Raw genomic sequence first — 26,254 nt, forward strand, 5'->3', positions numbered from 1 at the left:
TCATGGGGACACATGACAGAATGCGGTCGTGTTTGTAAAATAACAACATGTAACATAACAGCATGTTTAAACTGAATTTTCTTACTGAAAATTATAAGTCACTTGCTTTGGGTAAAAGTGTCTTCTAATATTTTGAAGTAGCAGCCAAATACGTTTTGGGGATATTGTATGACTGCTGATATTTAATAGAATAGTTCACCTAAAATGAAAATTTGTTTAAAATTTACCCATATGCCATTCGAGACGTACATGAGTTGTAGATTCTTCTTCAGAACAGATTTGGAGAAATGATTCACATGGGAAAGCAATATTATGGATAGAGGACTCGTATTTTAGTTAGACCCTTACCAAAAAGTAGTATACTTCAAGTTTATTTTATCAAGTATACTTAAATAAAGTTCAAGTATATTTTTAAGTATACTTTATGTAGTAAGTATACAAATATCAGTGTGCTAGTAGTATACTTGTAAGTGTACTATTTCAATACTCCTTGCACTGTAAAAAAAAACATTCCGTAAAAAAACGGATAATGTACTGGCAGAAAATTACCAGGACATTTTCTGTTAAATTTACGGACATTTCCTTCAACATTAAAACGGAAAATTCTGTAGATTTACATTTTCTTCTGTACCATAAACGGACAATCCTTAATGCAGAAATTTCAAAAAAATTATAGCATAGGCCTCACTTTCACAGCAAATAAATCCAGCACAATATATACAAATTGAACGTGGTTTATTTTTACCTCATGTAAACATTCTTAAAAGTGTGTTCAGTAGCTTTTATTTGCCTTAAACAGGTGAAGACAAAAATATTATTACATCAATTAATTTAACAATGTGTAAAGCACCACTGAAAATGCTTGTATTGTGGAACACTTTATAGTTTTAAACAGCAACATGCAGAAAAAAGAAAACATGAGCAGGTACTTGACTTGGTGTTGCACCAAATAGTGGTCACAAAGATAAACTTCATTGTGAAACAGTTTGAAAGATTAAAAATATTTTCAAATACATGGGGAAATAAATTAATACAAAGACAGGGCTGTCATTAATAACATTAATAACTTACAGTCAATAGTCAAGTGAAATGTTCCAGTGTTTACCCCATTTAACCTATAGAAGAACACAATATTATTTAAAAGGACAGTTCACCCAAAAATGTGAAGTTACATCAGTTACTCACCCTCATACCGTATCAAATCCATAAGATTTTCATTCATCTTTGGAACACAAACAAAGTGTATTTTTAATTAAATCTCTGTGCTTTCTGTCCCTCCATTGACAACTACCATTTCAAGGTCCAATAAGGTATAGCTGTCAGATTTCATTAAAAAGGATCTTCATTAGTGTTCCAAAAATGAACAAAAGTCTAACAGGATTGGAACAAGATTTTTCATATAACATTTTGGGTGAACTAACCCTTTAAGTTAGATTACTAACCTCTAATTCATGCTAAATTATCTGCATCTACAATTGCCATGGTACTGCAAAAAATACTTTTTTGTACATTTGAAAATAAAAAAAACAAAGATTCATGCACTCATGCCTCACATTTCAATGTGAAACTATACTATACAACTATACTAAACTAAACTTGTGTGCTTTTAATATCTCTTGCCATGTGCCAGTTTGTGGAAAATACTTTTTTTTCTTTTTTTCTGCATGTTCAGTCCAAGTTCCATGTTGAGATTTGAAAAAAGCTCAAATTGTACATGGATTCTCAAAGTCTTGGTTCCCATCATCTCAACCTTTGACCCTCGTTCAGGATTTCTTCACAGGAAGACTGGAAATGACAAGAAACTAAATGAGTGAAAGTGAAGTACAGAGTAACATGCAGAACAGTTGAGATTGAATTATCAGCTGCTATTCCAAATAATTTCCAGTTCAAACATTGTTTATAAAATGCTAAAGTTGCATTTCCAGTGGTCTCCAATTGCATGTCATGTGATCTTGTCGACAATGTTTTACGATATACTTAAAGAGATAGTTCACCCAAAAATGATAATTCTATCATTAATTATTCACCCTCATGTCGTTCCAAACCCGTAAGACCTTCGTTCATCTTCAGAACACAAATCAAGATATTTCTGATGAAACCCGAGAGCTCTCTGACCCACGGTGGTGCTGACGCTGCACTTTGTTTACTGGCAAATGAACACACACGCACGCATTGTGGTACTCTCGTTAATGGCAGCAGACTCTCCCAGGAGAGAAGAAATCATTGAATAAAGTTATTTTTGTTTTCTTTGCGCACAAAAAGTATTCTCATAGCTTCGTAAAATTACAGTTGAACCACTGATGTCGCATGGACCATTTTAACGATGTCCTTATACTACTTTTCTGTGCCTTGATTGTGTAAGGACCCTTGCTGTCTATGGAGGGTCAGAAAGCTCTCAGATTTCATCAAAAATATCTTAATTTGTGTTGCAAAAATGAACGAAGGTCTTATGGGTTTGGAACGACATGAGGGTGAGTGATTAATGACAGAATTTTCATTTTTGGGTGAACTAACCCTTTGATTATTTTCAACTAAACAGCAACACAATAAAATGCTTTATATACAAAGTCTCATTACACAAATTCCTTACATTTGTATGGATTCCAGCGTAGGTGCCATGTTCTCTGGATGTTTTATGTTTAAAAAGAGAATGTGTAGCTCAGCCACAATGGGAGGAAATGATAACTTCTTGAATGACAGCAATCTGGAATTACCAGTAACAAATCAGAAATTATAAAAAACATGGTGAATTCAGAAAACCACTCCAAACATTGATTAAATCTTTCCAACACAAACAAAAGTCAACTGAATAAATGACTCAATTACTAATTTTTTTGTCAGTATTGAACAGGCCTAATGGTAAACAAAATAAAAACAGTTAATAAATAAAACAGAATACAAACCCATGATAAGAATGCAGACTTGGGTAAAGTTGGTTTTATATTCGCACATTCACAATATTCACGACATTTCCGCGTTCAATAACTTTCTAATTATATGTGCAAAAAATGTTTCTTTTGCAAATTCTAATTGGAGACATCATTGTCAACCTACTACCTTTTTTTCACCATCGAACAAAATGGCCAAGTATTGTTTTAATGTCATACTTACTTGCGAATATCCGCTGAATGTCCAATCTAGTGCGGTTAACAAAGCAATTAAATGCAATAGTCCGAATGTGCGAATATAAAACCAACTTTACCCAAGTCTTGGGGTGTACAGTACAGCAGCAGCAATTAGACCTGTCATTAGAAAAGAAAACAAAAGAAACACCATGAATCTCATGAACTGCTGTCCCTTTAAAACATGACTCACACCTGACACATCCCAACTCTTTACATCAGTCAAGACATTAACTTATTTAAGACTGTCACTCGCCAAAAATGGTCATTTTTACATAATTTTGTGTGCTTTTGTCCGTGTAAGTGCGAGAGAGAACTCGGTGCGCTACTGACTCGCTGTCTGAAATAAAACAATAATAATAATAAAGCGGCATTCTCTGCGCGTGCATGACATGTGTGTTCACAGACAGCGTGCCAGCAACGTTACCGAATTAACTTCTTGTGTGTGTGTGTGTTTAACATAAACAAGACAATAAAAAGTCTAAACCTAACGTACCTCGTTTGGCATAAAAGGCGTGTTATCCTTGAAGAATTATGCGATGTCAGTCTTATCTTAATCTCTTTTAAAAAAAACTAAAAAAAGTCGTAAATGGTGTCTTCTTTTCTTGACAATTCCTCTGCCAGCTCCTGTTGAAGGCATAAAGCGCTCTAAACACAGTTGTGCCTCAGATTTAAAGTTCTTACAGCTGCTTAACATCACCTCAGTAACGTTAATATGCCGATGCTTTATGACATGCAACAAATACACCGCAACAACAATTAAAAAGTTAATTAACTCTTAATTATAAAACTAAAAGTGAGAACACTGTAACAACTTAACGTAACCTCCACGTCGTCGAGTAAGATGTGACGGTGTGCTGAAAATGTTGAATATGACGGCTAGGACATTCATTTGCCAAACAAGCTAGACAGAAACTAGTTAAAGTTACAGTTTATGTTACATTTAACAAAAACTAATTTACCACGGAAGTGTAAGAACAGTTCCCCAAACCCGAAATCCGACTTTAAAATGAAATTTTGATCTTTGTGAATAATGGCGCCTGCTCTAGCACTGTTTTCGCGCCGATAATCGACTGAGCTTCTTGTTCCCACAATGCAAAGCGTAATTTAAAAAATACGGAAAAACACCTGTAAAAACCAAATACGGAAAATTCCTTCAAATTATTACGGTATATTGTACTGTATTTTTACGGACTTTTTTTTACAGTGTGGGACTAAATTGGCCCACTTTCTAGTATATAAATGTATACTTTTAAGTATAACAGTAGTAAACTTTGAGTACACAACTAGTTTACATCAGAGTTTTTAGCTTGTACTGCAACTATACTAAAAGTGAACTTATAGGTATACTGATCATTTACTAATTAAATACTTGTAGTAGCATTTTTAGTACACTTTGAAGTATAGTATCAGTAAACTACTAGTTTAGTCGTTTTATACTGCAAGTATACTCATAAATTTTCTTTAAGTGAACTTTACATTATACTTTAAGTATACTACTATGTCCCTATTTAGGTATTAATTTGTATATATTTTGTTGTATGAATACCTGAACATACAAAACATCAAAAGAAAGAACAGGAGTGGATGGAAAACGTAGATGGAGTGGATCAACACCCCAAAGCTCGACAGTCATTATTACCTCTTCATTGTTCAACATTTTATTCTATAATTTTACACAGTTTTGATGCTGTTTTAACACGTGGAAGCATCTGTTGTTTTGGTTTCTTCTTCACTTGTGTGTTTTTTTTTTTTTTTTTTTTTTTTTGGAAATTCTGTAGATGTCATTCAGAAGATGTGTATTACCATATACCAATGAAAACAATGATTCTCGGAGTATAGTTCAAATATATTTAGACTGTTTCTAAGTATAAGTCAAGTATACTTAAATGTCATTTTAAGTATATTTCTGAGAAGTACATAAAGCCCATTTATGAGAAGAATATAAAAAGACTAAAAGTATACTTTCCTATTTTTTAGTTTAAAAGAAGTATACTAATAGCACACTTGAATAAACTTCTTTTTCGTAAGGGGATGCAACAGTTTGAAGTTAAAAACATCTTAATGATGGATTTGTTTCTTACAAACATGCAGCTTTTCACTTCACAAGGTGGACTAGAGTCATGTGGATTGTTGTAATGTTTTTATTAGCTGTTTGGACTCTCATTCTGATGGCACCCATTCACTGCAGAGGATTCATTGGTGAGCAAGTAATTTAAATTTGTTCAAATCTGTTCCAATGAAGTTTAAGTACATTTTCTTCGAATTTTCATTTTTGGATGAACTAATGCTACTTAAAGTCCCTGCTGGTAGATGCCATAACTACAATGAAAAAATTAAAAAAATAAATAAACAAAATAAATAAATTAAAAAATATATATATGGTGTAGACAAATAAAAAGATCCACTCAGAAATTGGTAGTAAATCTCAAAAACAATTAAGACAAGTATCACACTGAATCAAACATTAGATTTAAAAAAAAAGTAAAAAAAAAAAAAAAATGCAATACTGTTTGTTTTTATGATCTTCATTTTATTTACAACTTTGAAAAATAACCAACAGGGGGCACTTTCTCCGTTATAAAAGTACGATCTGGACAAATGAACTAGGCTGCAGGGTGGTCATTAGTAAAGGGTTTGGGACTGTGAAAATCCTCACGTGCCATCAGCCAATCAAAATTGCCATTTTCATGAGGCTTCAGAGTGATTAGTTACAGCTGCCATTGAGATGAATGGGAATGCTAAAGGATCACTTTCTCCAGGTAGACCTTCTTGGTTATTACAGTCAGCAAAGTTAGGTACAATTGCATTGATGTTCCCAGCATGCAATAAAGCACACATATATCTCTGTCTGCACGGGGCAACCAATAAACAACACTTCAGTTCTGTTTACATGCAATACAATACCTTTCACCATCGTGCACTACTGTATATACCGTATGAGCTCAGTTATACAGTTATACAGATATACAGTTTAGAAAGCATTAAAGTACGGTCACATTCACCATTGCTTGGTTAAGTTTTCACAGGTAAAATCGACTCATTTCAATAATATTTTCAATATATACTCTGCCTCTTATTTCACTGTTAAAATGTTTTTGCAAAGTTGTAAATAAAAGATTTCTGAAGTATATTGTTAATGTGTTACTCGCTGTTTCTTTTTTAATTGTTTGCCAAATTTAAAGAAAAATTTAAATTTTGCCACCATATACTCATCCCCAAGTTGTTCCAAACCTGTGTGAGTTTCTTTCTTCTGATCTGCAGAAAAGAAGATAATCTGACGGTAGCCATGAAAAAATACTATGGAAGTCAATGGCTACCTTCAAAAGCCATTCTTCAAAATATCTTCTTTTGTGTTCATACAGATTTGGAACAAGTGAAGGGTGAGTAAATGATGATATCATTTTAATTTTTGAGTGAAATGTCCCTTTTAATAGCATAAAAAAGTTTCAAATCCGATTTGTTTCAGTGTTGGATGAAGGCATCCTTTAAAGCTTCATAAATCACTTCATAATAACATTCTGATTAAAATTCCATTAAAATGTTACATTTTTAGCTATAAAATTGTTTTTAATTAAGTGGAGGCAAAATAGCAGCAGACAGCACACTTCATGAACAAATGTTACATTGTTATTGAGGTGCAGTGGGCAAAGTACAATGTAAGATTAGCCCTTCACATCGGACTATAATGCAATCAGCCATTGAACAGATCTAAATGACATGAGTACAATACTTCAAAACTCCCTCAATTGGTATCAATGCTTTCTGACCTGCCAAGCCACTAAGTGGAAATGAACATTATCCTGTAGCTCATACCGAGGAGAATGCAACCCTTGAATGAAAAGAAAGTGCTGCATAGAAAATGATTGAACTTTTTTTTTTTTTTTTTGTCAAAAACCATCCAAAGACTGAAATCAATTTTCATAATTTTTTCAAAAGCACTTTTGTGCTTCACATGAGCATTTTTAAGAAGGCGGGTGAGTCACTGTGGCCATTTTGCATGTGCAACTCATGACCCTATTTTACCTATCAGGTAACTTTATTCATACCATTTTCATGTCATTCTTCAAAATCTCAGCTCTTGTTGGTTCAAAGTATAGAGATTTGAATGGCCATTGAAATGTTTTCTTCATGAAACCACTGTTCCCTGATTTCTAAAAGCTGATTATATTAGTTCTTGTAAGAAAATCATTGTTTGTTTCTTATTTCGCTACCTTTTCACTGTAACTGTAGAAATACACCATCTATCAGCTCAATGCTGAATTATTTATTCCTCTAAACACCACCTACGCCTGCTCCAGATTTCCATTCTCTCTCCTTTTCTTTTTCTATTTCTCTTTGCATCTATTTCTCTCTCTGTCTCTTCCACGGAGCGGTTGCAGGCGCTCATGGCGCGAGATGACAGTTCTCCTCCGTAGTGATTCATGGATCCAAATGCTGCACATATTGCATATTTTGCATTGTAAAATCAAGTTTGTCAAGCAGAAAAGAAAAAGTATGTCTGACAGGAAGTCTAAGCATTCACTCTTTCCCTTCTCCCTACAGCTTGGTTTGTTTCAGCTGCAGAAAAAAATATAGAAATAAACAATTGAAGGAAGCTAAAAAAATATGACAGTAGACGTCAGACTAGTTAGACAGAATGCTAATTCATTGAGGCTGCATTCTTGATTCTTGCTCGAGGAAATGTTGCTTTTTCTTTTATGTACTGTACTACATATATGACCATTAAAATGGGTCTTATTGTTATTGATGTAATAAAACTTTTATTTTTAGGAATTAATGAGGCCCCTAGTGGGCCCTGGCTTTATTTTTGAGGTCCCTCTTTTCTTTTATATATATATATATATATATATATATATATTCTAGTGATTTTTATACCATATGAGTGTTACACTCATTTCCATGAAACAAAACATATATATATATATATATACATATATATATATACATACACATACATACATATACATATATTGTGTGTGTGTGTGTCTATATATATGCATATATATATATATATATATATATATATATATATATATAAAAGAAAAGAGGGACCTCAAAAATAAAGCCAGGGCCCACTAGGGGGCCTCATTAATTCCTAAGGGGACTGCAGGATAACATAAAGGAATAGTTTACCCAAAAATTTAAATTCTGTCATTAATTAATCACCCTCATGTCGTTGGAATTGCAATGGAAAAACTTCTGGAATTGCGTATTTTTATGATGTATTTATATATATTTCATAAATCATTCTCATAGTTAAAGAAACACCCACATGTGAGGCATATAGAGACTTCTGTTTCACAGCTCATAATCACTGTCAATCAAAGCACAAAGGAACTTAAACATCAAAAGTGAGACTAAAGACGAAGATGTCAGCTCAGGTTAGAGTTATAGTCGATAGCAGTCAACATGCTACTTAAGAGTAATGATAGGTCTCTGTTCAGGACAAAGTTTTTTGTTTTTGTATTTTTTGAAAAACGGCGTTGCTTTTGCCTCATTTTGACCTTAATAACCCAAAATTGGTAAGGAAATGTTTTGCATGACTCATAAAGTCTCTGTGCAAATTGCAGAGTAAAATGAATTTATCAGCGATTTTCTCTCTCTCTCTCGCTCTCTTTTTTTTTTTTTTTTTGTGCCAGAGAGATTAATGATTCAGATAAATGCTGGTAATGTAACATCAGCACACAAAAATGGTTACATACCCCCCATCATCTTGTTTCCTTTCTTCTCAAAATAAAGTTGAAGCATCAAGAGTATTTCAGAGCAGCTGACAGTTTGTGAAATAAATAAATCACATGCATTCTTTTATCTAACAGCCTCCCTGTAGATGTAATTCGACAGCTGTAGATATTTAACAGTCATCCTCAAACAGAATTATTTCAGTTCTGCACAAGCTGGCTCCCAATGTTCATTATTATTGCATAGCTTATGGCTACTCCTCTTCATCAAGGCTGCATTACATTATTTACAAACCAAAAACAATTGTGGGAAAAGTATAATACAAGGCCAGAGACGCCAATAAAAAAGCAGTGTGCATAATGGATGGCAAAAGTCATTCTTCGTGCAAACGTTACATAACGAGCCCCACGTGTTGAGGTATTGTATATTTAAGGAAGCAGCACTTCCTAAACTCATCTATTTGTTTTAAGAGGGAAGTAAATGGACAGATCTAGGACAACCTAAGCAGAGTCTCTATGCTGCGGAATGGCGCTTCGTAGCTTCACGGTCCTAATGGGAAGAAAATTTCATAGCACAGCAACAGAAAAAGACATAAATGCACTTAAACAGCTGATCAAGGGCAAAATACACAGTAGAACAAGGAATCTTTTGATTTTTCTTTTCTCTTCTGTTCTGCTACAGAGTTCAGAGAGGTTTGGGACTCGGCAATCTAGTACGGGTCAGGGGAAAAGATGAGAGACAACAAATAATCAACCGTTTTGCTGCAGTTCACTGTGGTGAAAAGACCCAGAGGAGAGATGTTTAGGAGTAATATGTTTCACACAAAACCAGTCGCATCATGTTTACGTGGGTTCATATTTTCCTAACAGCAAACTGACTGCTTTTTTCACAGGGTGATACTTTTAAAATGTGGCCTGCAAAACCACATCTTACTGTAACTGTTTATGTGTCATGTTCTTTTCATATTTGTTTGCAAGCAATACCCAACAATGCAGTATGACACAACACTAGCACTGGCACTTTCCTGTTACTGTCACTTTTGATTAAATTAATGCAAATAATTAGCATATGTATGTGTGTGTGTGTGTGTGTGTGTGTGCCTTATGTCTATTTAGATTTCTGCTTATGCCTTTTCAAATTTTTTGTTACAGAATCCCTGACTTAAAGAAACCCCAAAATGAAAATAATTTACTCATCTTCACCAAGAGTGTAGTCACTCTTGAATTGGCTTGTATTGGAGTTCAACTCACTGACTCACTGGTTCAACATTTCACTGGAAGGACACCCAGGTGAAAAACAAGTACACTTTCATAATATACTTAAAGTGCTCTATTTTTGCACACTAATTTTGTACTTAATATACTAAAAATGATCCTTTAGTGCTTTTTAAGGTCAACTAAGATCATCTAAGTGTACTCAACTGTGCTATTTTGAGACACCACGAATATGAACTAAAACGCACTTTTAACATACTATCTTTGTATTTATAAATTTATTTAGCTACCACTTGTAGTACACTTGAGTGTACTAGTGTATGAAAGATGGGTTCAAGTGTACTACAAGTGGTAGCTAAATACATTGGAAGTGCACTTGTTTTTCACCTGGGCAGTGAATAACTAAAATTCTGACCTTTTAAACTTCCATGGAGTTTTTCATTGAAGCTTGAAAGCTCAGGTTTGCTACAACATTTGTTTTGAACTGTTCCTTTTTATATTTAACTCTGCCCTAGGGAAAAAAATAAATATACTAAAATGCATTTGAAATACATTTATTTCATGCTAAGTATACTACAAATACATTTACATATTTATGTAATTAATAAAACTACCCTGCAAATGTACTTTCGGTAATTTTGTACTTTTTTTGTTTAGAAGTAGTGTTGAAGTCCAAATAAAGATGTACTGAAGTATATTTGATTGCGCTAAAGTGGAACTATTGCAAATATACTTTAGGCACGCTTTAAATATCTTGCATTTAAAGACATATTATTCAAAGATCATATAATTCTCATCAATAGTGACATTAAAATACATTTTAGGCATAATATTAAGAAAACTGTGCGCAAGTAACACTCCAAATAAAGTTTAATTCTAATTTTTATATCAGTAAGTCTCAAGTGATATGTCAGTAAATATGTTAAAAGATTTGAACTATGAAATAACATACACATTTTTCGCATTTTACAGTTCTTACTTTCTCTGGGAATTGAACCCATGACCTTGCCATTGTTAACACCATGCTAGAGCTATAGGAAATATTTACATTCTGCAATCCTTCATCCTAGTCAGCATATTCATGTTGTTCATCATTGTATGAAAAGAACAGTCTCATGCATTTTAATTTGTGTCCTGTCTATATGTAATCTCTAAGACATGCACTGAATATTATTTTCGCTCTAAAATATCCATATCAAGGGATTTTCCTTAGCTAGAAAAAAAAAAAGGAAGAGTTTAAAAGCAAAGCTAGTTCCTCCTCTCCCTCTTTAGATGTATCATCCAAAGCATTCCTTTAAAAAGACAGGTAGGCTTTTCCTTTTTAAGACTCCCTTCCTTTAGGATTCTCAAAACAGCAAACCAAGACATGACATTTACATAGAGGTCAATGATGGATGCACACAGAATCAAGCCCCTTCTAAGGGTTAAAATACATGATTTTATATTCAACATAAGCATGGCTAAATATCTGTCACAATACTCCGCCAACATTTGCTGTACATGAAAGCGCACTGAAAGAAACGGAGAAAAAGCAAGCCACCTTTAGAACAGTACACAGGCAAACGTACGGCATGCTAAACAGGACAACACCCTGCAATGTCTGCTGGTTCAGAGCATCATTAATCAGACCCGCATTGCTGGTGGCTTGTCTAGATTGAGAGATTTGCGGATCATGTAAACGCCGGTGGAGGCAGAGCAGCAACGATGCAGAAAGGTAATATAGAGAAACGCTGCCTAGAGGATTCACGCACACTTTGTGGTGTGAAAGCTTTGTTGGTTAAGTACTATGTGACATGCTGACAATGGATTGGTGGAGACACAAAACAGTTTTTGACAAACTGTGAGGGTTAAACAGGCATTGTAATTAAATTGAAACCTTATATCAAAATACTTCTGGTAGTGTTGACATAAAGTATGCATTTGCATGAATGAGATTTTATTTAGTGCTATAATGACAAATTAGAATGTTAAAAAAAATAATAATGTTTTATTTATGTAAGTTAGTGAACTATTATGTGAAAAATATTAAAAACATATTAGAAAGTGAAGAATACTAATGAAGTACATGATCTTAAAGGGACAGTTCACCCTAGAAATGAAAATTCTGTCAACTTTTTTGTTTTGTTTTTTTGGTTTGGTTTGGTTTGGCTTTGCTTTGTTTTGCTTTGCTTTGTTTTTAGTAAACATGAACTAAGAATGAACAATACTTCTACAACATTTATTAATCTTGCATTATTAAAATCACAAGTTGTGTTTGTTAACATTAGTTAATGCACTGAACTAACATGAATAAACAATGAACAACTGTATTTTCATTAACTAACAAAGATTAATAAATAGTGTAATAAATGCATTGGTCATTGTTTGTCCATGTTATTTAATACATTAACTAATCTTAACAAATGACACCTTATTGTTACCGGATCAAATAAAATAATGTAATTTCTACTGAAACGTGTCGTGTATTTAAATATATTTGCAATTACGCATTTAATGATGAAATTGCAATTTATAAGTAAGATATATTAACTTTAAAAGTAATATTAAATAGACTACAGTTAAAATTACTGTTACAGTTAGTCTATGTAGTAACATTTTTAACATTACTTTTATTTTAAAAGTAGTAAAATGTAAAAAAGTCGTAACAAAAGTAAAGTAAAATTTAATATGACATTATTAAAAAGTGCACTTTTTAAGTGTACTTTAGTATGTTAAGAAACAGTAATGAATATGCATGCTCTTTAACTACACTTAAGTGGCCTTTTATATCATCATCATTATATTATCTGAAAATTACAAAGGGGTTTTATATTCTTATATAATACACTTTTTTAAAATTCTTTTTCACTTGGGTGACTCCATTTTTGGAACATCAAAGGAAGGATTTGGAAAATACTGCTTAACCTTTTTCCATGCGATTAAAAAAAGAACAAAAAAGCATCACAAAAGTGAACCACATTTGATTTGTGCGCTTTATTCCAAGCCTTCTGAACAGACTGAGAAAAAAAGAGAAAGTCATGCAGTTTGGAATGACACGATGGTGAAAAAATGATGAGAGAATTTTCATTCACAGGTGAGCTATCCCTCTAATGCATAATTAATATTAAACATTACTACTAACTGTTCACATTAATTAACTTTATTACCCATAATATTCTCACAGTTGCTATAATGTAAAGTGTTATTTCATAGATTGCGAGTGATCGTGCAATCCGTGAGGCTTCCATCGGTGGCGTAGTAAGAAAGAAGCTCTTTGGATTGGAGCAAAGGGAACACATGCCAAAGATACCTGCTCCTGAGACTCTATCAGAGACTAACCTGACAAAGGAACACCTGCTAGGATTTTATCTTTCTCTTCAAACAGTATGGCTCAGATTTTAAAGGACCAATAGTGGGGTGCTCTTCCTTGAAGTACGGCTACAGAGTTCTCCCCAACCACTTCCTGATGGGCGCCACCTGTTCTCTCTGCCACATGAGGATCCACGGATCGCTGGGAGAAGAGAATATTGTCACCATAACACTGCTGGAGCCTCTCTCTCACTCTCTCTTTATTTTTTGTCACCTGTTGTCCTTCAGGTACCAGATGTGACTGCTGGTGCAATAAAGGCCATATTCTGCAACTCTATTTGGCAGGGTTCCAGCTTGAATGACAATTGACTTTAGTTTATTAGTGTCTGTTTCTCATACTTAAATGATTAGTTCACCCGAAAATGAAAATTCTGTCAGCATTAGTTGAATGATGTTCTTTCTTCTGTGGGACACAAAAAAAATGATTTATTTTATCCGTAGAGTGAAAGTCAGTGGGGTCCAAAACAACATTAGACCCCACTGACTTTCACTCTACGGAAAAAATAAATCCTTTTTTCCTTTCATTGCATGTCCAAAAATAGTTGAAACAAAAAGAAACTCAAATCTGAATAGATGTGCTCTTTTGATATGCAATCACCTAGCAACTACCCAGAACATCCTAGCAACAGTATAGCAACATGCTAAAAACAACTCAGAATATCCAGTAAAAATATAGAATGTAAATTCTAACTAAAATATTGTTTAGAGGCATTCAAAATGGGACACCTACCGTTTTTTGTTGTTGTTGTTGTTTTTTTGATGTTGTAAATAAACATCATTGGAGTGCATTTGACAAGAAAATACTATTTCATTCTTTCTATTACAAAATTGTATGTTTCATAGTGTTACTTGCCATTTATTTGTAATTATTCATGAAATTTACTATCAATTTCAAAGTGAAAATTGTTTCTATGCCAAATGTTTTTCAGTGTGCATCTAAAAATATTGTACATTTAATTGATCATGCTTATTTTTCATCTCTCATTTGTAAATAAAGCATATTATTACAGTTAAAAAAAAAAAATTACTATTTCAAAATTTCACATTTAATGTGTATTTGTCAAATTTCTGAGTGAAAATTGTTATAAGTAAATTTTACACCATTTCTTTCACTATTGTTAAATGTAACAAGCATATATCATAATTAATCTTTTCTTTTTTTTTCCAAAATCCATTTTAAATATAATGTTGCAATGTCTAAATTCACTTGTAGCATTTCAAATCACTGATTTTAGTTCTTATTGTTTTATCTTGAATTTATTTAAATATTTAAAAAATAGCATAGAATTTTAATTTGATTAATTTTTATTGATTAGTGACCAACATCAAAATAACGATTCATCTACAAAGCATCGAACACAATAAAAACTGACACAGAAACAAAATGAAACATTAAATAATAAACAAACTGGCAGTAACCCAGAACCACCTCATTGCCACCAAAGTAAAAATGTAAAAAGCCATTAATTGATTAATTAATTATGCTCTGTAAATAAGTCATGAGTGCAGGTTACCCATAGCTTCAGCGGTGATTAGACCTTTGGCATTGGATCACAGACTGCTCTCAAAAGTGAACCTTTAGTACCCCACAAATAAAAACATCTGGTGCCAGTAGGCACTTTGGGTCTCATCATTATGCTGCAGACCCACAAAGTTCCTTCTGCCACACCATTTTAAAGCCATAGCTGTGTTCACTGGGTAATTTGAGTTGTCTTCATCATCCGCTGACAAATGGAACTTCATGCAGAGGACCAGATGGCAAGGCTAAGTCATAAATCTAAGAAATAAGACATTTGATTGATGACTTACGAGAGAAAGAAACACTCCCACTAAAAAACAAACCGAACAGCGATTTCTCTCTAATTGAAACTGACGTAACACTAGCAAATCTATGGAGCTATTCAGATTTAATTTAGGCTTCTCAACAGCATATAGCTAATGAAGTCAGTCATCAATTTTTTAACTCAGGAAAAAAAATTGACCCAACAGTATGGGAAAAACGTATTGAACAACGTGGAAGAAGTTCTTACCTAAACAATGGGTGGATAACAGACGGAGGCTTTAAAAACACAATATTACGGATCCATAACACCAATTATTTCCCGAAACAGAACTGAATATCAAAACAAACCTACTCTTCTTTCACACTGAAAGTTTGACTCACTCAGTTCAGCACATTTAAAAGGACGTGCTATTTCATGAGGGTGGCATCCTAGTGTGACAACTTATCACCACCTTACCATGAATAAAACATCTTGCACCCAGAAAAAGAAAAAAAATATTTCTGTTCCTTTAGAGTTTAAAGACAAGAACTATAAGCATAGTCTGTATTTTTGTCATTAGGAACCCAAACAATACAAATACACCCCAAATACTGTATGTCTGACAAAAGTTGGCAAAAAAGGCCAAAAAGCAATTGTCAACCATATACGTAGATCTTTATTTAAATAAATAAATATACATATATATGCATACACTAGTCAACATTTGAAGTGGATCAAAACCTTTCATCAAAATTGTCCTAAAACCCAAATGCGTTCTTGTCTTAGGACAACTTTGATTAACTTTTGATTTGATCTTCATATCTGAATAAATATACAACAAATTGTATAAGTATCTAAAGCTTAAGTATCTAAATATCTATATCAAAATAACTGAACATTCAAAATATCTAAATAAATACCAACATAAGTGAATAAACATCTACAGAAGTATCTAAACTGTAAAAAGTGAAAGTTGACTCAACTTAAAAAAAATTGAGGAAACCCGTTGCCTTAAAATTAAGTACATAATAAAAAATTAGTGGTGGGCATAGATTAATTTTTTTAATCTCACTGTAATCTTGGAATTAATCTAGATTAATCTAGATTAAAATGGCTCATTTGAATTCTGCCAAGTAGATAAGTAAACAACTAGCAGTCATCAAGAATTTAATATTGATAATAACATTGAAGACATTGTATGATTATTCCTTAAAGATAAGGTTTTAATAGTTTTAGTAGTAGTAGCCTATTACGTTCTGCCCAATGTCTTCAAGTGAAACCAAACTTTTATTTTGACGGGTTGCCATGAGGATAGTTTTTCTCAAATGAAACGCTCGAATGCTCATGAAGTGACTCTCAGAGCAGTTCTGGAGATGTTGTTCATGTATTTATGTCCTCATTTAGTGAGACGACAGACGTTAATATCACCGCAAGCGTCGCGCGGGCTTCTGTATGAGTAAACAAACCCGCGCGTCTTGCGCCATACATTAACACAGAGACACACAGAAGTCATATTTAAATAGACGTTTTGCGGCTTAATATTTACAAATAGGAGTGGGAGTGTGCTCACTTGTGTGTGCGCTTACGTTTGTTTCTTTGTGTGTGTGTGTGTGTGTGCGAACCGAGGCGGAACTCCGCTGTGCGCGCGATACAGAGAGCGCGACCATGTAACGAGAGACAGAAATGACTTGCCGATTTCCATTGGGAAGCTTCTTAAAAATAAATTTTCCTGAAGCAAACCCGCGGCTTCATAGCTGCATCCATGTTAGCACGCATACACACAGGTTCAAGACTGCTCGCCCCCTACAGTGCAATTCGGCTAGGTATACATCCGCTAAAATATCAGGTGAAAGTCATCATAGCTTGCGTAGTATAGACCCAGCTCCCAACCCAACTTTGAGAATAGATTAACGGCGATATTTTTTATCGCCCGATAAGAGTCTCACGTTAACGCAGCACGTTAACGCCGATAACGCCCACCACTATAAAAATAAAAAATAAATAAAAAGTTAAGTGAACTTGACAATTCAATTAACTTATTTTTAAAATTATCATTTACTTAAAAGTTAAGGCAACAGGTTTCCTCAATTTTTTAAGTCAAGTCAACTTATCACTTTTTACAGTGTACATATACGTACATATCTAAATAAACTTCTAAATAAGTATCTATAAATATCTACATAAATAAAAAATAAACATCTAAATAAATATCTTCATATCCAAAACCTAAATAAATCCGTTTTAAGTACCTAAATATCTACATTATATATATATATATATATATAACTTCTAAATAACTATCTATAAATATCTACATAAATATCTAAATATCTACACAAGTATCCGATTTAACATCTACATATTCACTGAAATACCTAAACATCAAAAACATCTAAATAAATATCTAAATACCTGTTTAAATGCCAACATAAATACATAAGTAAATTAAACATCTACATAAATATGGAAATCTACACATAAGTATCTAAATTAATATCTACATCTCAATATCTGAAATACCGAAAACATAATAATAATAATAATAAAATAAACATCTAAAAGAATATCTTCATATCTGAATAAAAATCTAAATAAATACCTGTTTAAGTACCTGAATATCAACATAAATATATTTAAATACCTACATAAGGAAATATACATCTACATAGGTATCTACAGAAACATCTAAATTAATATTTAAATGAATTAATATTAAGAAAGAAAGAATGAACGAACGAAAAGACAGTACAGAACAAAGCTTTGAATAACTTTTTATTCATAATTTATACCAGCAGATACAAAAATGTTTAACTGTATCCAAATGTGCAAGAAAACACTATTGGTACTTTCATTAATTCAAATTAACAACAAACAAGAACTGACTTTGGAAAACTGACCATGTAAACTGGAGTGAGCAGACCCTTTTGGACAAAAAGGACTGAATTCAGAGCATTATCATCACTAACTAAAAACATTGACTACAATTTTTGCATCTGACTTTTTCTCAAGAGTATACCAAAGTCATTGTGAATACATAGGCCTATATCTAGGTGACATTCTATCTCCCCCGTTTTGTAATTAAAAAGGCAATCATAATCGTAAAGCAGCACAAATGTGTATGACACATTAAAGAAATACGTTTGTAAAATTGTACCAAGAGATATAAACAAAGAAACTAATCTGTACTAAATACATCATGTAAACATTCACCTTCATTCGCAGCACAAGGACAACAAAACATGGATCAGAAAAATAGATATTTCAGTAAAGCTTCTTAAGTGCTCAACTGTCATCGGTTCAAAATACTTCAGCAATCTGAACAAGCGACATCCAACGGCATACATACAAGGTCATGAAAATGATATTGAACATGATGGAGTCCCGGCAACTTTGCTTCTTTTAAAACATATGCTCACACACACACTGAACATTTTCAGTGTTTATCTAATTACGCCACACATCTGGAAATTAAAAAAATTAAAAATGAACAAAAGGAAATTCAAATGTACATTGCGGGTCACTTCAGTTCACATTTATTTTTTGCATTAATCGACTTCCACATTCTGGTAAACGCGTTTTCAACGAATTGAAAATCTTGTGCCTTGCCTAAAACATTCCTCTTTTTGTTGCTTACTCAACCACACTCTCAAACACACACAATTTAGTTGATTCTGACATCCAACAACCCTTCATTTAATTGGAAAATGGCAGCTTTGCCCATTCAAATACAACAAATAAACATGAACATCATATTCTTTACCAAAACACACAGATACAGCATTTAAAGTAAGTTTCCGGGTGTGTTAAGGAGCAATTTCCATCTCAAACTGTTCCCTCATACGCATTACGCAAAACAAACACATTTTTCACCGAAGGAATGAACTCTATGGGTTATGTTTTCACTAATGAATATTAAAGATGGCAAACTGTGTTTATTTGACAGCTAACCTTCAAAGTCTCCCCAAGGTGTCTCACGAATACTTTCTGCGGCATTGTTCACCGGTTTCTGTGAACGCCAGTTGGCACTTTTTAAAAAAGGCCCTTAAAAGCCTTAGACCATGTGTGGTGCGAAACCGCAAATAGAAAGTTCTGGCTCTGATTCACACACATTCAACATGCCAGCTAAAGAGACATTTATAAGCTCCCCTGTTTGCTGATTATCCCAATGTAGTCCAAAGCCAAGCAGCGCCAACTGAACCAATTCATGACATATTTATCCCAGGCAGCATCACTTAAGTAATGCGCAAAAACCACCAACTCTCACAAAACACGAGCATCCAATTTTTCCTATCTGAAGTCTTCTTAAACAAAAGAAAAGCAACAGATAGTTCCCTTTCTGATGAGGATAGGCGGTGTGGGAAAAACTAAACGGACAACAATGTATAAATTCTCAAATGTCTGAATGCAACATTTTTGGCTTGAAGCAGAGTTTATGAAATATTGACAGGCTGACATGCTGCTATTATGGAGGACAGAGGGTAAGGAAAGCCTTCTGTCGTTCGGCAAAGGGCAAAAAAATCTCCCATATTTATGAATGCATAATTCCTTTGGGATACTTGCAGATTAATTGAAAGTTTGCTCATGGTTCAAGTATAAACAAGCGAATATAAAACTGTGCTTTTAGGTTTTGGGTAGCTTGTCACCAATTCCTAGCATTATTTTCTTCTCTCAACCAGAGCAACAACAACGAGTGACGGCAATCATTCCAGCGCTAGAATATGAAATGCTTAAAATGGTGTTTATAAAAGACAAATAAGATGCTCATGAACCATAATAAACCTTTGCTTAATGTACATGAGCCAAAAATGATTTAGACAGAACAGAATACTGTATGAACCACACTATACAACATAAATAAAAAACAAAACCTCTTTTGTTCTCTACCTGCTCCCTTTTTTGTATAACATCACAGATTCGTGGCATTCTGCATGAATTCTTCTATAACATTTGTTTTGGATGTGATTCACAGTCCTTTCTTTTGTGGCCTTCTCATACCTGACTGAACCGAATTTGTTGTTGCACAGATCTACAAAAGTCTAAGTGTCGAGTAAATGTTTTACTGTTAACCTCTAATAAATGTAGAACATTAATCCTAAATAAATAATTATTCTCTTACAAAAGTTGTCTGTCGAACTTTGACGCATTCGACGTGATAACTGTATTCCATCAAAATTCAGTCATCCAGCATATTCGCAAGTTTCATTAAAAGTACCGATTTGTAGAAGGAAAACTATCAAAACCTGCCAAAAACATGGCTGACATCATATTTCCAGAGAAAAACAAATTCGCTGTAAAGGTGCGATCACATTCATCATTGTTCAGAGAATTTTCATGAGCGAAAACCCAGTCGTTTCAATAGAAATCGACACGATTGGGAATTTCACGCAAGTTGCGCAAGATTTCCTGACGCAAATTTCACAACAGATTCGCCACATTGACCAACAGAAAGATGATTTCTATTTTAGCTGTGCTTCACTGTTGAAAATAGAACTCTTTTGCTCGCGAATTTTTGCAGAAATTTTGCCAATGTGACCACACCTTTACACTACAGCAAAACTATTGATGAATGAAGCACATTAATGCAACATCCAATCCTCAAATCCAAGCTTTGATAAGAGTATTAGCATTACTGCAAAACATATTCATATAAACAATGAATATGTGTATTAGGCATGGCATCCCAATCCTAAATAGTTTCTAGAGTTACCACGTTGCTCCGAAAAGACCTGCAAAATGTAAAACACTGAATCTGAGCAACAACAAATTAACCGCATATATCTGTGGGAAGATCGGATAGTCAACCTACGCAGCTGATCACCTGACCTCCATATATGTAAACTGTTTTAAGAACGCGCCACTCAACAAAAAGTGCAATTTACTACCATATCCCACTACAATCCGTTCAGTAGTGCTTCTCCTGCAAATAATCTTTCATTTTGTTTGGTAAAGGCAGTTTCTGAATCAAATCTATCCGCGTGTACTGTCGGATAACAAAGCGGCAAAGATATTGCAGGGAACGGACTTGCATGAACCGCGAAACGGGATTGGTCAAGCGAACGGGGTACGTGGCGGACCCCGGTAGACGGGATCTGGAGTAACAGAATGCGCCATTTTCAGAGTCTTTTATAGAGTGCTCGATGAGATCTACGATGGAAGTGTGACCTTCTACGTCTGGCTGCTCGTAAAAGCTGAATCTACCGTTCGAATGTTCGATCCTGGTGTGAAGCGTCTTTCCCTGTGACCGAAAGCTTAGGCTGAGGAGATAGCGATCGTCTGAACTGTCCCTCACCAAAAAAGAGCCGTCTGGAAGGTTGATGAGCTTCTCCTCAGCCTCCCATCGAGTTATAGGTCCCCAGTACCAACCCTGCTTGGCCAGTTTTTTAAGTTCCTCTGTAAGGCTTGTTACAACCATGGGTCCGCTGCTTTGGAAAGAATCGTACACCCTGCTAACACCGGGAGCGGAACTGGGGTCAAAGTTCAGGTGGTGCCTCACTCTCTCGACAACATGAGAGTCTGCACCACTGAACCCGGAGAGGGTCCTTGGAATATCATTGTTGGAAAGAGGTGACAGGGAGGGAGAAAATAATGGTGTGTCGGCTCTGGAGTTGGAAAGGACCATCGCTGGAGTACCAGGAAGGTGTCCGTTCACTGCCTGCTCCATGAGAATGTCCGATGGCATGAGATCGTGGTCATCTGGGCCCTGATCCACGTGCAACGAGCTAGATTCAACCTGATCGACCACTTCCATTGGCGAGGGACCATCCAAGCAGAAGGATTGGGATGAATCTGGGTACATTCCCTCATCTAAAGGCATTGTGTACTGGATGTAGTCCTGAGGTGTGAGTCCAATAGGCACATGATCCTCAATGTTCAAATGCAAGTTGCCACTCTGAGTATCCATGTCCTTCAGAGACTCGCTCTGATCCTGGAACAGACCTTCTAATTGGATGTCATGGAACTCCTTTCTGATGCCATTGAGGGAGGGACTGGGATTGGGGGAGTGGACCATAGCTTTGACTTTCACCTCCATCTTGATACAAGCCTCTTCAGAGACGACTGGCCGGAAAGGCCATGGAGAAGGGCTGTAATGATGGCTTCGGAGGGACGAGGATCTTAAGGGCCGCTGGGCTTTGACTTCATTAAAGCTTATCGGGACCGACGAGGAAGAGAAGGTGTCGTCATCATCTCCAGAGCCCACCGTGGTGGGGCCTCCTTTGACTTTCGCTTTCTGTTTGGTAGACAGTCTCCTCTTTAGAGTGCCCATAAGACTTTCGCTCTTCGATCGGTTCTTATGACCCTTCTCATCCTCCCCATTAAGATCGCAACCTACCAGCCCTTTGGTGTAACAGCCTCCAAAGAGAGAGTCATCCTTGGTGAACTCGGCCGCTAAAGATGGCTGCTGGAGCATGACAAAATCCCCATCTTCTTTGCCCTTTATGTTAAGTGACTTTCTGATCGTCTTCAGACTGATCTTCTTCATCCTTGTACACCCAGTCAGGTGAGGGCATGGGACGGTCCTATCTGCTGACCGAAGGATGCTAACCGCAGAGTCTGGCCATGTGACTGGGAAATGTCAATCATGTGAACGCCAAAGCCTTCATCATCTGCAAAAGGTGAGAGAAGACTTCATATAAAAAGTGAAATAACAAAAAAAAAAAAAAAAAACATGCATAGTTCTTACTCTTTTTGATTTATCATGACTTTTCAAGTCATCTGATATATCGGCCAGTGTTTGGATTTTTTTTTGTGTGTGTGTGGCTGATAAGTGTCAAGAGTGGGACTTGACTATTTTGACCACAGCCAAAGTGCAGACGCACAGGATTCCCATTTTCCATCTTCATTATGTCACAAGCAAATGCTACAAGTTTAAAACTTCTAACATTCAGAAAATCTGCATTTAGACCCATAAACCTTGCAGATTTTGTAAAATCCAGCTAAAGAGTGCATTGCATTCTGTATAAAAATGTATGCGTGTCTGTGTGTGACAGTATGTTTGTGCGAATTAAATGTGGAGAGTTAGAGTGAGCAACTTTGCACTATGCTGAGCTATATCCAGTTTCCTGCTGTCATATTTATATCACATTCTGTGTATTGTATGTAGAATTAGCATTGCCTTGTCTTTATTTGAGAAATATGATTCCTGGACCAGATTGCTGAGTGCACTATTAGTTAGTGTTTACTTCCTTTTTATTTCACAACTTCATATTTTCAGTTTCTTTCCTTCTTAAAAGGCCTGAAAATTGATTTCAATATTATCTGAAAATTGTAGAATTTCCATGACCATGAGAACCAAACAAAGCTACAAATACTTACATTTAACTAGATAATCATTACCTAGTTTTTAATGTATCCAGTTTGCACTGCCAATTCCACAAATCACATTTGTGACCCTGGACCACAAAACCAGTCTTAAGTCGCTGGGGTATATTTGTAGCAATAGCCAAAAATACATTGTATGGGTCAAAATTATCCATTTTTCTTTTATGCCAAAAATCATTAGGATATTAAGTAAAGATCATGTTCCATGAAGATATTTAGTAAATGTCTTACCGTAAATGTATCAAAACTTAATTTTTGATTAGTAATATGTATTGCTAAGAACTTCATTTGGACAACTTTAAAGGCGTTTTTCTCAGTATTTTGATTTTTTTGCACCTATTCCAGATTTTCAAATAGTTGTATCTCAGCCAAATATTGTCAGATCCTAACAAACCATACATCAACGAAAAGCTTATTTATTCAAGCCTTCAGATGATGTCTAAATCTCAATTTCGAAAAATTGACACTTAAGACTGGTTTTGTCGTCCAGGGCCACATTTATTAATCATGCTTACATTCACAAATACACAATTAGTACATGTTTACTACTGGTTCGCACTTTTCACACATTTACTTTGAAAAATGGTCAAGGTAGGCTGTCAGATGAGTCCAAGTTAACATTTCAAACATGTGTAACATAATATATTAGTGACAAGGATTTAAAATATTATATATAATGCTACAAAACTGTCAGGTCTGACATTTAATGTTTATTATTTGACTTGTATTTTACTATGTTCAAATCAACACAGGTGCAATCTCAAAGGCTAACCTAGATCAGTTTACAAACACGTCATTCACAAAATTTAAACCCAAAAAGTATTGCTTTGAATGCATTTACTTATAATCGTTCATGGTGTTCCTCAAAAACAGCAGCTCACTGAAGAACTGAGACAGGCCTTTATATCAACACATTTAGCTTGAATATGATACGACTGTATCTAACTCAATAATCATGAAGCAACACATAACTTAAAAAAAAAAAAAAAAAAAAAATGCGAAGATTAGTCAATTATAATATGCTTTTAAGTTTGGACTGTCACATCAAACTCTGCAACTTTGTCTCGCAAAATGAACAGGCCCTGACTTAGCTAGCAAGCTACGGGACCTTCATCGTGTTCGACACAAATAGAGAGTGTAAATATTAACGTACATACAACAAATTATGTCCACTTACCACTTTAAATAGAGCTGAATCCCCCTTTCCTGTTTCAGAAAGATGGATCTGGGTCGAACGTGTCTGTAAATCTGACGACAAGGGTTGCATTTAGCATTAGATTGCTAATAACAGACTGCTAAATTAGCTGCTAAACTAATCCAGCAACAGCTCCCTCGCACGAACAAGAGCTGCTTAACTACATAAACACCCACTGCTCATGGTCTGTCATCATCTCATGCACGTGAAGAGCTGAGGCTGTTTTTTCCTCAGCTGTATTTGCCCGTTAGATGAGAGAAACATTCCCCATTTCTCTCTTCCTCTTTTTTGTGCTAGCTAGCCACTTTGGCTACAGCCCGTTTCTCTCCCTCTTCCTTTGTTGACTGTTGCATTATGGGAAAAGACTCTGAAAGGATAACAAGAGGGAGGACGTCTGGACTGGGATTTATTTTTGTATTTATTTATACGTGAAATAGCCAATATGAATACGTAAATTCACAGTTGTTGGACAGCAAACCATGATATATACTATATAACATAGTAATATTTCGACAACTTAAGTAGGATATGTACCATATCTCTGTAGAGGACATCGGAACTTTAAAAAGTCCTGATTTTAAAAAAATAAAAAGACATGAATAGACATGAAAATGTAAAAACAGGGGGATTTTTTGTTTTAATCACAAATCAAGTTTTCATTGAAAAAAAACATTTTCTTGTATGCAAAATGTGTGTAAAATGGCCATAAACTAGTTTTTCCATATACATACATACAATGTATCTATAAACTGCATTTAATTTGCATATTAATGTGTTTTGGGGTCAACATACACTCTAAAAAGTGATAAGTTGGCTTAACTTAATGAGGAAACCCGTTGCCTTAAAATTATTAAGTAAATAATAATTAAAAAATAAGTTAACTGAATTGTCAAGTTCACTTAACTTTTTTAAAAAGTTGTTATTTACGGTACTTAGTCATTTTAAGGCAACGGGTTTCCTCAATTTTTTTAAGTTAAGTCAACTTATCACTTTTTACAGTGTGAGGAACCCCGTTGCCTTAAAATTATTAAGTAAATAATAATTTAAAAAAATAAGTTAAGTGAATTGTCAAGTTCACTTAATTTTTTATTATTATTATTATTATTTACTTAATAATTTTAAGGCAATGGGTTTCCTCAGTTTTTTAAAGTTAGGTCAACTTATCACTTTTTACAGTAGAATGAACAAATAAGTGCAATAATGGGAGTACTAATTAGCAAGATTTTCATAATAATATCTAATATTTAATAGGAATATTGATATATAATTTTTTCTCTATTCATTTGTTGTGTCTCCTAAAATGTGTAATAAACATGATTTAACTCCTGGTGTCCTCTGCAGTGGACATGTATGAAATCGATGTCCTGTTTCATAACAGAAGGTCATATTTTGATTTGAAACCCCATAACATTTTCCTGAGATGTTGATTTATGACAAACAATTTGACAATTAGTCAGATTTAAATGATAATTACAAAATATTATCATATTTCCATAGGTGGTTACACTTGATCACTAAATTAATGTCAGCCATTTTTAAAGACCAAGGAGAGGGAGTTGTCATGGTGAAACATCCAATCATTTGGGTTATCTCTGAAAAGCCCTGAATGTG

General features: G+C 34.5%; 1 protein-coding gene and 1 long non-coding RNA gene across 3 annotated transcripts; both read right to left on the reverse strand.

Annotated features, from left to right (window-relative positions):
• Positions 1–735: 735 nt before the first annotated feature.
• On the reverse strand, positions 736–4,526 carry LOC131533344 (uncharacterized). Of its 2 annotated transcripts, XR_009269083.1 has the most exons (4): positions 3,948–4,526; positions 3,619–3,749; positions 2,591–3,242; positions 736–1,785 (listed from the first exon to the last, which is right to left on the reverse strand). It is a non-coding gene; the product is annotated as an uncharacterized LOC131533344 (long non-coding RNA). The 2 variants fall into 2 exon arrangements; XR_009269082.1 differs by having other exon boundaries at positions 3,619–4,525.
• Positions 4,527–17,884: 13,358 nt separating this feature from the next.
• LOC131533498 (suppressor of cytokine signaling 6) lies at positions 17,885–24,973 on the reverse strand. The gene is made up of 2 exons (XM_058765841.1): positions 24,626–24,973; positions 17,885–22,733 (listed from the first exon to the last, which is right to left on the reverse strand). Exon 2 carries the CDS (start codon positions 22,607–22,609, stop codon positions 21,032–21,034), a length of 1,578 nt encoding a protein of 525 aa, XP_058621824.1. The 5' UTR covers positions 22,610–22,733; positions 24,626–24,973; the 3' UTR covers positions 17,885–21,031.
• Between the last annotated feature and the right edge of the window lie 1,281 nt (positions 24,974–26,254).

Source organism: Onychostoma macrolepis, chromosome 24 (genome assembly GCF_012432095.1).
Source record: "Onychostoma macrolepis isolate SWU-2019 chromosome 24, ASM1243209v1, whole genome shotgun sequence".
Classification (NCBI taxonomy): Eukaryota; Metazoa; Chordata; class Actinopteri; order Cypriniformes; family Cyprinidae; genus Onychostoma; species Onychostoma macrolepis.

Coding starts and splice junctions, on each gene's coding strand:
- LOC131533498 (XM_058765841.1), bottom strand. CDS start 22,609: ATGAAGAAGATCAGTCTGAAGACGATCAGAAAGTCACTTAACATAAAG.